This window comes from Cydia splendana, chromosome Z (genome assembly GCF_910591565.1).
Source record: "Cydia splendana chromosome Z, ilCydSple1.2, whole genome shotgun sequence".
Lineage (NCBI taxonomy): Eukaryota > Metazoa > Arthropoda > Insecta > Lepidoptera > Tortricidae > Cydia > Cydia splendana.
In genome coordinates this window covers 45,918,711-45,932,774 of record NC_085987.1, presented here as the reverse complement: position 1 = coordinate 45,932,774, position 14,064 = coordinate 45,918,711, and the positions used below count along the sequence as shown (strand labels likewise).

At 39.0% G+C, this 14,064-nt stretch overlaps 1 protein-coding gene across 1 annotated transcript in view; it reads right to left on the bottom strand.

Annotated features, from left to right (window-relative positions):
* LOC134805155 (dipeptidase 1-like) overlaps positions 1 to 14,064 on the bottom strand; it is a 132,942-nt gene that overhangs the window by 32,844 nt on the left and 86,034 nt on the right. Inside the window, exons 12-13 of the mRNA XM_063778456.1 lie at positions 12,328 to 12,504; positions 10,914 to 10,998 (exon numbers count right to left, since the gene is read on the bottom strand). Of these exons, the coding sequence (XP_063634526.1) occupies positions 10,914 to 10,998; positions 12,328 to 12,504 (262 nt within the window). The remainder of the gene's footprint in view (positions 1 to 10,913; positions 10,999 to 12,327; positions 12,505 to 14,064) is intronic.

Sequence of the window (14,064 nt, the reverse complement as noted above, 5' to 3'; positions counted from 1 at the left end):
TCGCGTAAAAAACTAGGTCGATTTGTGTAAGATTGCCTATTAATTATCTACTTATTCATAAATACAGTGTGGTGTCGCTACCACCAGTGTGGCACTGACATGAACGTAACTTACTGTGTATTCATCTCGCTCGTACCGACATATTAGTGCGAGCGAGATGTATAGAAAGTAAATTACGTACTCTTAATGTTTGTAGTACAGATCTAGTGCATAATTATTTTCCATATTTCACGGAAACGTACGAACGTGTCCTGCTATTTCAGTCAGTCTCGGTACAAAAAGTACTAAGATTGACTGAAGTAGCATGACAAATACGACCGTTTCCGACAAAATACGATGGAAAACAATAATGCACTAGATCTGTACATTGCTGCTCGGTAGGTAAATTAAAAAATAATAATTACTGGATCATATAGTGTAGGTACTTAGCAGCGCGCAGGGGCGCAGCGTGGGTAGACCCCCCACAAGGTGGACTGACGACCTGGTTAAGGTCGCAGGAGTCCGCTGGATGCGAGTGGCGCAAGACCGGTCATTGTGGCACTCTTTGGGGGAGGCCTATGTCCAACAGTGGACGTCCTCTGGCTGATATGATGATGATGATGATGATGATAGTGTACTTAACTTTCAAAAACTTCTTAATTAATGATTAGACGGATAAATTTTATCTGTTTTAATTTATGGCCCGTATTGGATTTACACACTGTAGATGTTACCCCAAGTATGATCACATGATCAGATATTGGTTTCTGCTCAAACGCCAGGAAATGAAGAGCCGTCGGAAACAGACAAATGAGGCTGGCGGTAATTAGCTTCATTAGGCACTAATTACAGTAATGACCATTGATAATTAGTTCGTTATTATTAATTACAGAACAATACGGCTACCACCAGTTTGGCACTGACATAAACGCTAGCGTGAACGTAATTTAATTTCTATAGTTCGTCAAAGGACTGTCTCATTTCAATCATAGGCAGAGAGAATCATACTATCTTTGTCTTACACTAGTACTAGCACCCAAGAGAAAAGGATGAGTATAGTTTTCCTGGTTCTTACTGACTGACAAATTGGTTTGAGCAACTATATGCATTTCGCTCGTACATACTGACATATTAGTTTCTTATCTTTGTCTTGCATATATTTCACGTATAGCAATGTGAATGTCCAAGTTGCAAACCATTCTTAAACTTCTAAAATTGCAAAACTCCTCAAAATATGAGAATTATTTTATACAAGTTTCCAATTAGAGTTCCCAATAAGGACTATTATTCAATGTTCTTAACCGTTGACGACTGTTTCATTTAACATTTACGTCACTCATTGGCGTCTATTTTAAGCGTCATAGAAATCGAAACTAAAGAGGGTTTTACATTGCGAAATTAGTGTCATGTATGTTGAAATCAGTTTCGCGAAAGTAGTTTCGATATATGCGAAAGTAATTTCGTGAAATTATTGGTGTCGTCAAATTCACAGTATCGCAGTGACCATGGCCCCATCAGCATCGAAGCGACACTGTACGAACAGCGCAGGCACTTTCGCGATACTAGTTTTCACGTCGCATTTACACTGTAAAATTAGTTGCATGACACTAATTTCACCAAAAAATCGCGCAGAGCACGAAATTCATTTGCTTTCATGAAATTAATGCATGCATTACGAAAATATTAAATTACACGTGAACTGTTGGTAAAACTAATGTCACGAAATCAATTTCACGCAACCAATTTCGCAATGTAAATCCGGCTTAACTGTAAGAAGGTTTGGTAACTAACGTGCAGAAAAATACCGAGAACATTTCATGAGATTTTGCAATTTATGTAAATTCTCTTCGACACATTGCTAATTTCACGTTACATAATTAAATATCCTGACAGTCCAAATAAATGTAATTACGGCTCATGAATTTATTACAGACTAATTAACGAAATTATTTACCCTGTACGCAATCTCTCGGAACAATATATAATAGTGGGCGATTCGGAAAACTAGGAGCTTTTTTATACTAAATCATATGCAAACAAACACAAAGCCCATTTAGAGTAAGCGGTCACCGTAGCCTATAGATGGAAAGGTGTCTCACGCAAATGGCCGATTTTTTAAAGTAATGTACCTACACTCCTTTTTTGATTTGTATGAGTATACCCCAGTAGTTAAAAATAAGGTCCATGTGGGGAATACCGGCATGTAAAATTGATTGCAGGGAAGGCTTTCATCGGGCAACTGGGGGGTGAGGGGGGCTCTTATATTTGTATACTTTCGCCATTTATTTTTAATTTCGTGTAGATTGACATTGGATAATTTATACTGTATGGTGAAATAAATGAAATCAAAAAAATAATAATGAAATCAAACCATGTCACCATTATAACACTTGTACTAATGATGTTTTGACATGTACTTAGAGTCAGACCGAGAAAAGTCTGCAGCGATTTTGATAGCCCACGCAGTGCTAGTGTCATTTTAAACGTCAACTTCTATGAAATTATGACGTGTAAATAACACTTCCACTGCGTGGGCTACCAAAATCGCTCCAGACTTTTCTTGGTCTAACTCTATAAAAGAGCCATTGAGAGTGACTTGCAGAATAAAATTTAGAATTGTGAATTTTGAAGATTGTTTTCCACGTCACAGAGTTAAATAAATAAATAATAAATATTTTTAATAAATATTATAGGACAATTTTACACAGATCGACCTAGTCCCACAGTAAGCTCAATAAGGCTTGTGTTGTGGGTACTAGACGACGATATATATAATATATACATATATAAATACTTATAAACATAGAAAACATAACTCATGAACTCAGGAACAAATATTTGTGATGAACACACAAATAAATGCCCTTACCAGGATTCGAACCCGGGACCTCCTGCTTCGTAGGCAGGCTACCGACTAGGCTAGGAGGCCGTTAGAATTCTATATTCTAGAGTTCTATAAACATATGGCTAAACATTGAAACACCCTGTGCGTATAGCTATATGTGTATAATATATAATGGAGATGTAAGAAAGTAATAAAACGGGAGATTAGACCGGTGGGATCAGTAATAACTAGTGATGGGACGATTGCGTGTTTCCGGTTATCGATTAGAAATGCGTAGGTACGAGTACCTACGGATGTAGTGCATACCGTAATCATCATCATAGGCCTTTCAGTCTATTGCAGACTATACAAACAATGTCAGGCAGGGCGACAACGTTTTTCTTGGCTGTATAAGCCAATACGGGAGCGGCAACCACCACCGCAAAACTGGCAGGTGTACTCGTAGTGTGCCCGTGGCGAACTGTACGGCTACCACCAGTTTTGACATTGACAGATTAACTCGCGTCTACGTAAATTACTTTCTATACATCTCGCTTGCACTAATATGCGAGTACGAGCGAGATGCATAGAAAGTAAGTTACTTAAACGTGAGTGAATATTTCAATGTTAAAACTGGTGGTAGTGCTTCAGATGTCGGGCTGATGACGCTTGGCTCGCCTACTGGCGAGTGTCTTAAACCAAGCGTCATCGTGGATTTTGCGACCGTCGAACACCAGTTTGCGCCACTTATCTGTGCCCTCGGCAAGCTCCTACCATTTATGAACCGGGATGTTGAAGGAGTGCATACCGTAAAACGGGGTGAAAAGACACGATTTTCAACTTCAAGGACGATTTTCGCCAATAATCCAAATGATAAAAGTAATAATTTTGATATCATTTTTTGAGTCTTGGTTAGTTCTTCAATTTTGCATTTGTGAAATAAACTTTTACCTACCCAATTCAGAGAAAATCAAAGAAAACTACCTGTTTTCTCCATATCCTTAAAACGGGGTCGATAGACACAAGAAAGGGGTGAATAGAAATATTAAGTTTTAGCTGTCATAGGCATCGAATTTGGTCATTATTATGTGGATACTCTATTGGCAAATGTAAACAGCTATTTGACACAAAATTATTTTTTCGTGTCTTTTAACCCCCAAGGCGTGTCTTTACACCCCTTTGTTGTATCTAATCACCCCTTATGGCGTAACTGTTCACCCCATATGCGTGTCCACTGACCCCTTTATCACGTAAATTTGCTTGTTATTGGTTTATTGCAAAAAAATGCTTTATTATAGAGAAAATTAGTGATATTATATATTATTTAGGTACTACAGATACTATATTACCAGGTTAGCTAACTTTCACTTAGTTAATGTCAAAACATTTACCGCTAGAACAAAGTTCAGACAGGCTTCATTTCTTACCTCGGCGAGACCTTACTTTAGAGTCAAAAAAATCTAACTTTTAGGCAGTTTGATTAAGTTCTTTTGGTATCAATGTAGAGAATAAATAGTCTACTTTATACGCATTCCAAAAAACCTATTTTAGAGATGTACGTTTTTAAATATAACAACTTGAAAGAAAAAGTTCAAAATTTCTCTATTCACCCCGCGATTTCTGTTCACCCCGTTTTACGGTATTTGTTTTCCTTCGTATTTCCTCGGAAAAGTTTGTATTTGTCTTGCTACTTCAGTCAACCTCAGTACTTTTTGTACCGAGACTGACTGAAATAGCAAGACACGTTCGTACGTTTCCGTGAAAATACGATGGAAAATAATTATGCACTACATCTGTAGAAACGGTTGTTTGTCGAATATAGGCAGAGATAATCATAATTGTCTTATTCCTACGGTACCTCTCGCATCTTGCAAACTGCCAAAGATAATTTTTAAAACTTGCAAAGTTCCCATGAAATTTCCTTGGTATTTTTTCTTCACTTTTATTGCCAAACCATCTTACAGTTAGTTTCGATTTCTATGACGCATGGAATAGACGCCAATAGTGGCGTAAATGTTAACCCTTATCTTGGCAAGGCGAAATATGTCTTAAATTGAACTATTGTAACCTAATAACAGTAATAACCATGACTTGATCATTAAAAAAGCCCTTCGTTAGATTAGGTTAACATTTGGCTGGTTTGAAGAACTGCTTATTTTAGGCGGAATAAAATTAAACACGTATTAGAAACACCGAACTGCGTTCCAAAACTGGCATTGTGGATGTGGGCATGAAGGCCGCTAAGCTGAAATGGGTCTGGGCATGGCACATATACCGAATGTACCCAGAACGCTGGGCCAAAGTAGCCACGGACTGGATCCCACAGGATGGATCTCGGGGCAGAGGAAGACCCAGACGGAGATGGCGGGACGACCTCGATACGTTCTGTGTGGAGTGGTGGGTGTATGTGCATTAGACAGAGACAAGTGGCGGGAAAGAGGGGAGGCCTTTGCCCAGCAGTGGGACTCACTAATAGGCTGAAAAATATAAAATTAAATACGTTTTCATAACTCAGAGGAAGATTTTTTGGAGACACGGTGAAATTGCGCTTATATTGTACAGAATACGGAACCCTACGTGTCCACCAAATTTTATCGATACTGACGAAAGAAAATGATTTCGATGACAATACACCCCACACCCCTACTAGGACTTTATCTGAGACAATTATCATTTTTGCTCGGCTGCGCGTATTTCTATGATATCATATAAGTAATAATATCTAGGAGACCGAGCTTTGCTCGGAAAACATATAAAAACTCAAAAACGCGCGTTTTCCCAGAGATAAGACCTAGCTAGATCGATTTTTCGCCTCCGAAAACCCCCATATTGCAAAACATCATCTGTGAAAAATTCAACTGCCTAGCTATCACGGTTCATGAGAAACAGCCTGGTGACATACAGACGGACAGACGAACGGACAGCGTAGTCTTAGTTATAGGCTCCCGCTTTTACCCTTTGGATACGGAACCCTAAAAAGTAAAATATAATTTAAAAAAAAAAGGTGAACAGCCATTTCAAATACGTAGTAATTTTTATAGTACAGTCGACTACAAAGAGTTGTATCCACTTTTTCACTTTATTACAATGCAGTAAGGCGAAAAAGTGGGTGGTGGTGTAGTCGACTGTACATAAACACCTTACAGAATGATGTAGTGCATAATTATTTTCCATCGTATTTTCACGGAAACACTAGTTTTATTACCCGCGCTAGATTAGATTGACGCGCTAATCTTGTACCTCGGCAGAGGGGAAATAGTGCGAATGCCGCCTCCCTTCCGTGTTGCTCGAAGACTTGAAGTAAAAACGCCAAGAGCGTTTATGATGGAGCTAACGCAAAATAGATCTCTTTATAATTTAATAGGGAAAGCTCTGCGTAGGTGGCACAACTAGCACATACAGTAAAAAACCGGGCAAGTGCGAGTCGGACTCGCGCACGAAGGGTTCCGTACCATAATGCAAAAAAAAAAACAAAAAAAAGCAAAAAAAAAAACGGTCACCCATCCAAATACTGACCACTCCCTCACGTTGCTTAACTTTGGTCAAAAATCACGTTTGTTGTATGGGAGCCCCATTTAAATCTTTATTTTATTCTGTTTTTAGTATTTGTTGTTATAGCGGCAACAGAAATACATCATCTGTGAAAATTTCAACTGTCTAGCTATCACGGTTCGTGAGATACAGCCTGGTGACAGACGGACGGACGGACGGACGGACGGACGGACGGACGGACAGCGAAGTCTTAGTAATAGGGTCCCGTTTTACCCTTTGGGTACGGAACCCTAAAAAACATCAATGACACATCATGCGTCACTACGTCAATCACATGGCCTACCGTGAAACACGACAATCGAAAGTTCGTTTTCTGCCTCTCTATCACTCTTGCATATTCGAGCGATAAAGAGGCAGATAACTAAATTTAGATTTTCGTTTTTACCGGTAGGCCCTTGTTAATTGATGCATCAATGTCACATTTTATTGTCTGTGAAAACTTGACAAAAAACAGTTTAAGGCACAGTATGTATAAGTTAGTCTATGAATTTACTAGAGTCGGTAGTGCTGCGCTCTGGCGGCAGAACATTGCAGTAATATCCCCTATTGTCACACGTTTTTTTACAAAGGAAAGTGATATGAAAATAATTACAAGAAAACTAGATCATACTGGCAAGGCAATTAAAGCAAAATCTTACTGAGTTAAATTTGGCTCGATAGTAAAATTTAAGAAAACATGTCTAATTTTAATTTACTTCATTTTAATCGTATATCGTTACCACAGTAATACAATTTCAATATAAAACAGCTAGTGATATAGCCGAGGGATTTGACAATCAATATTAGATTTTTTTTCAGAGTTATTGAAGAAAAATTCGGGCAAGTGCGAGTCGGACTCGCGCACGAAGGGTTCCGTACCATATAAAAAAAAAACAAAAAAAAAACGGTCACCCATCCAAGTACTGACCACTCCCGACGTTGCTTAACTTTGGTCAAAAATCACGTTTCTTGTATGGGAGCCCCATTTAAATCTTTATTTTATTCTGTTTTTAGTATTTGTTGTTATAGCGGCAACAGAAATACATCATCTGTGAAAATTTCAACTGTCTAGCTATCACGGTTCGTGAGATACAGCCTGGTGACAGACGGACGGACGGACGGACGGACGGACGGACGGACGGACGGACAGCGAAGTCTTAGTAATAGGGTCCCGTTTTACCCTTTGGGTACGGAACCCTAAAAACGTTAAAACCCGCGGGATCGCCACAAATCTTCCGTCGCAAGTTTAAATTTTTAATTTTTGAAATACTTTTTTATTATTATTACATTGAGGCACATATGTTGATATAGTTATATATGCCTATGAAAAGTACACCATTACTACTATCATGTTGTAACACTTAAATGTTGTGTTGTGATATATATTGTACAAGATGTAACAAAAATAGTAGGGATCTGTTTAAGGGCATATTCGGTATCGTGTTCTGATTCAGAGAGTAAGTAGTAGTAGTGTTTTTTTCTTCTAATTTATAATAATTTAGACGCGAAATTTTTTGGCGTTTGTATGAAGGGTTGGCCGACATGGACGACCTGCCCTTTTGACCTAAGCTGTCTACTATAAATAAATAAATAAATAAATAAATATTGGGGACATCTTACACAGATCAAACCTAGCCCCAAACTAAGCAAGGCTTGTACTATGGGTACTAGGCGACGATACACATACTTGTATAGATAAATACATACTTATATACATAGAAAACAACCATGACTCAGGAACAAATATTAGTGTTCATCACACAAATAAATGCCCTTACTGGGATTCGAACCCAGGACCATCGGCTTAGCAGACAGGGTCACTATCCACTAGACCAGACCGGTCGTCAAAATGTAAGCCTCCCCTCAAAAATAAATGCCGTTCGTTTATTTCAATGATTTTTCTCAGATTACATAATTTCCGCTAAACCTCCAACAAATATAGAGTTCGACCAAGAAAAGTCTGCAACGATTTTACTAGCATACGCAGTGCAAGTGTTATTGTTTAATTATAGCGTTCCTTTATATACTGACTCCGCTGACCTACGCTGCGGCCAACTTTACGGCACGTTTGGCATCCTGAGAGCAAATAACCCCGGCAAGTAAGTGGATTGCCACCGCCGGCTCGACCTCCCCCCACTTTTATTCACATTTTAACCTCAAGAATATAACGCACATACTATTAACCCCCTCGTTTTGTACTAGACTCATTGATAAAAGACGACTCACGCTAGACTGGGCCGTGCCCGGGCTAGCGTGTCGTCCGACATGTCATTTTCTATGACGGCTGATCGGTGATCAAGTGGTGCTTTCCACAGAAATCGAGGCGCCGAAAGCTCCGGCCCGGCCCCGGCCCGGCCCCGGTCCGGTCTAGCGTGAGTCTTCCTTCATAGAACTTAATTTCCGCGGTTTCAACAATCATGAATATTATGATCTCGATATAAATGATGTCATTTTGTTCCCATTCGTCCATGCGTCTCAGTCGCGGTAATACATGCAATGTCGACGACCGGTCTGGCCTAGTGGGTAGTGACCCTGCCTATGAAGCCGATGGTCCCGGGTTCGAATCCTGGTAAGGGCATTTATTTGTATGATGATACAAATATTTGTTCCGGAGCCATGGTTGTTTTCTATGTATTTAAGTATTTATATATTATATATATCGTTGTCTGAGTTCCCACAACACAAGCTTTCTTGAGCTTACCGTGGGGCTTAGTCAATTTGTGTAAAAATGTCCTTAATATTTATTTATTTATTTATAATGATACGTACGAGCGATACCTAAATAGCGTTATTGAGAAAATATTTTGATTTCAAAGTGTGGTTTCGAATTGGCCCTCTCGTAGACGGAAGTGATTACGATCATGCTCTGCTACGGCTACGGCGTAGCACTATTTCGTAGCACCTTGCTACAAACGTGTACCATCGGCTCGATTCGGAAAATGAATTACAGCCGTATTCGAACAATGAGATACGTCAAATACTAGATATTGAAACGATAAGGATTGGATATGTCAGTGTCAAACAAGTGTCAAAAGTGACGTTTTTGTTTGAAGAAACGTCAATTCTGACACTTGTTTGACACTGACATATCCAATCCATATCGTTTCAATATCTAGTATTTGACGTATCTCATTGTTCGAATACGGCTGTTAGATTTCTACTAGACTTCAACAATTTACGATACGGATAATTTAAAGATATTTGTAAGATAGATATGTCAAATTTGACGTTTCCGCGATTCTGGAGGTCCTCTTGAACGATTTCGACAAGTTATGACTTAGATATCCAAGTCACATCTAGTCGATATCTAATGTAGATCTAGTTGATCTCTAAATCGTCTCAAGATCTTGTGATTATCTCAAAATCCGAATAGGCCTGTCAATCTCCTTGATTATCGGCGCGATTCTGGAAACGAATTAGAGATTCACTAGATATGAAATAGTAAAGATATGTGACGTTCCACGGCAAAAGGTACCATTGTCCCGGCTGAATATTAGAGCGGCGGTAATAATATCGTAAGCGCCAGCCGCCATAAGGTACCTTTTGCCGTGGAACGTCACATATCTTTACTATTTCATATCTAGTGAATCTCTAAATCATTTCCCGAATCGCGCCGTATGGCTCGCACTTCGGGGCAAACCTTTATAACCTTATAAAAATATCGATATTACAACTAATGACCGGACACCGGTAGCATTTTTCCGACGAAAGTATTACATGGATATGATTTAATTTAATTTTGTACAGAATTTATATACCTATAAATTATTTTTATCGAGTTTTTATTATCCAGGTTTTAACATTTCTACTATGATTATGAAGTACAGGCCACTTATAAATTATCTGTCAAACGAATGTGTCAACGTCAACTCTTGTCTTGCACTTGTCTCATTGACGTTTCCATCATTATTTTATCCATCAATTGAACACGTACAACACAATAACTGAATTGTTTATCCATAACAACATGTGGTTTTATTTTGAACAACATCATCATCATTGGCCTTCGAGTCTATCACAGACTATACAAGGAGTGTCAGGTAGGGAGACAACGTTTTTCGTGGCTGTGTAAGCCAATAAACAATAAGCCAATAAGCCAACAACATAGGCTTATCCATATTAGTCATTACGTCGGACGTCAAAATGACATAAAATGCTACCGGTGTCCGATCATTAATTATAACGTTATTTATCGTTCGTGTTTGAAATTTCGTTCAAAACATATCGCTATTTTTTCATAACGTTATTATTTTTTATCGATATTAAAACGCCATGTTCAAACAATACAAGCATAAGGTTACCTTGGCTACAGAAACACACAGAATTACACTGGCGAAACTAATAGTCTATCTAAGTAGCATCTAGGCTCGGTGATCTCGCTCGTGGTTGTCAAAAATCTCTATGAATGTACTCTTTGAATGTTATGAAAGTAACGTTAATAAATAACGGTGTATAATACCGTTAAGTAACGTTTTAAAAATGTTTCAATAACGTATGAATATGTTATAATTTTGGTTATGTAGATAACGTTATAAAAGTTAACGTTAAACGAATATAGCGATATTATAGGGAAACTTACCAGCGACGTCGGATAGTGTGGCGTTGGGTGCGCACTTAACGAAGTCAGGGAAGAAGTTCACCATTATAATACCGCCGTTTTCTTTCTGCAATTAATAATAAATACCGGTAAGGTTTTTTATCCCATAGCTCAGCAGTTAGTCCACAGCTTTCACTCAATAACCTAGTTCATTTTAGATTCCATCAACTCCCAATAGTCCCTGGCGGGTGCTGCCTATGGGTGCGTCTCATGACACGGGCAAGGGCATCATCTGCTCCGTTTACCCGTTACATTTCATAAAGGGCCTCTACGTGTTGGCCTCGGTTCCGCGCACGTCTCCCAAAGGTCCGGAACACCGGTGTACCGTGATTGGAAAGAAATACCGTTAAAATGGGGTAGCTTTAGAAAAACGTGAGGTTACATTTAAAACGGCCAAAAAACTACCATGATTCATTATTTTACTAAAATTTCGTGTAACAAGTTAGATTACTACGAGTTTTTATTATGTTGATGTTCACATACTGTAATAAATCCGACCTAAAAATATATGAAAACCTCCTAAAAACTGAAATTTTGAAGTCTTACATTTATTACAATTAAAGAACGAAAGAAAAATATTATATTTGCAAACACACGTAAAAACAAGCAATAAGGTACATTAAACAATGAATTATCTAAGTGAGCCAGCAAAAAGGCTCCAGCTCAGCATTGTGCTACAGCACGGAGGCTTCAGCGCTAATTTTCATGAAATCATCCGCACCTCCATTTGATCCATCTTTACCTTACAGTGGAATCAAGTGGACCGGCGAACCAAAAAAAAAAAAAACTTTAAAATTTAAATCTATTTATTTCCCAAAAAGTACAAAATAAAATAAAATTACACTTTTGCGTCAACACCACCTGATTTGATCAGACAATTTAATCAGATTAGGCGGAAAATTGTCCCGTCTGGACTGGCCTTATCAGTTGCCTGGCTGCGTCATACTTTGAGTCGTCGGCGGCATAACGTTAACGACCCAGGGGAATGGAAATTTAATTGATTCTTAAAATTTGAGGGCAGGAGTTACAAAACGTTACAATCAACCCGATTTTGTGCGCCTGTTGCATAAAGATACCTTACTTTTAAACTCTAATAGTAGTTTATGTAACTGTTAAATAATCAAACTCGTATGATGTTTTTATGAAACTCGTTTTCAGTTCGTTTTATGAACCCTTGTGATTTAATGCCTAATTATGTACAGTTACTTACACTACAGATGTTGTGCATAATTATTTTCCATCTTATTTTCACGGAAACGTAGGAAAATGTCTTGGTATTTCAGTCAGTCTCGTGAGGTTGATTGACGTAGCATGACAAATACGAACGTTTATGAGAAAATACGATGGAAAACAATTATACACTAACACAATTAAATAAATCAATTACGAATCTTACCAAAGAGTGAATGATGTCAGTCGGTACGTTCCTCTTATGCGCGCAGAGACTGTACACAGAGGAATGACTGAAAATGACAGGGGCCTTTGACAGTTTGATCGCAGCCCGGGTCGTGTTTTCACCCACGTGTGACAGGTCCACTAGCATGCCGAGCCGGTTCATCTCTTTCACCACTTTCTGTTGACAATGGAAACAAATCGGTCAGGGAATGGAACAACTTATAACTAGTGGTGGGTGGTGTAAAGGTCCCTTAGTTAATCGTGAATAACTCGTAAACGGTGGCATATAGCAAAACATGTATGCATACAGAAGTAAACTGCATATTTTTTTCTACAAAAAGGTTTTATACATTTTTTCGCTAGGATTAATATTTAATGAGATATGGAGGGAAGCTGTCATCCTGCCATGGCGGTTGGGGAAAAGGACCTTTACACGCGTGTAATAAGCCGTAATAGTTGAATGTAAACATTTGAGCTGGATTTCGGATTCTTTTTAATACATTTTAGTATCGCTTTGATCGCCAAAGACGTCAACTGAAGCGCTCTAGCTGCAACAGCCCAATATCAATCTTCGTGCATTCCGACAAGGTTCACTATGACGCGCCGCGCACGATAGAAGGTTCACCATGACGCGCCGCGCACTATAGAAGGTTCACCATGACGCGCCGCGGACGATAGAAGGTTCACCATGAGGCGCCGCGCATTATAAAAGGTTCACTATGACGCGCCGCGCACTATAGAAGGTTCACGATAACGCGCCGCGCACTATAGAAGGTTCACTATGTCGCGCCGCGCACTATTGAAGGTTCACTATGACGCGCCGCGCGCTATAGAAGGTTCACAATGACGCCGTTCGTCGTGAGGCGTTTGAAAGGTTAAAACTGACGCGTCAGAGTAAACGAATACATTTAACGTTCTAAAACTCTGCACATGGTTTCAAGTTAAATTGCAATTGCGTTAGTCGCATGTACAAACAGCAACACTCTTAACTGTCCATCAGTGGACCTTATGCCTTTTGTAATAAGGTTTACGAACTGTCAGTTAACAGTGTGGGCGATGGTACATATGTGCAAGTTGCGGAATGTTTCATAAAAATCGGATATTTCAAAGAAATTTAAGAAATTTCCTTTTTACGTTTCGGAAACTTTCCATCCCCTTAGGTACAGTCGACGTCAAAAATATGTTTACACTTTTGCACCTTACTCCTTTGTAATAAGGCGAAAAATGTAAACATTTCTTTGACGTTGACTGTACAAAAATATGACAAGTTTCTAAGACTTTCCTATGTGAAAAATTTCGCAATTAAGGAATGTTTCTTTCGGCACATCAGGTAGTCGTACAAACAGAAACACTCCTAACTGTACGTCGGTGGACCTTATAAAAGGCATAAAGTCCACCGATGTACAGTTAACAGTTGGCGATGTACGGTCGTGAATCATGGATACAGTTAAAGAATTGCGTCGTCGCGACTCTCATCTCTTGAACGATGGGCTAAATTTCAGGTTTATGTACGTGTGTGGTCCAAGTCCAATGATAGGTTACTTGATAAGACACGACACTTTCTTTAAAACTATATTAGAAGGCAAGATTGAAGCTAGGAGAGGAAGAGGAAAACCACGAGCAGGTTATACACAACAACTGAAAGCAAAAGCAAATGTCGTGTCTTACAGGGACCTAAAAAACCTGGCCAGGAGCGCGAAAACTGGCGCATACTCCACCGACAAGAGCCATGCTCTTA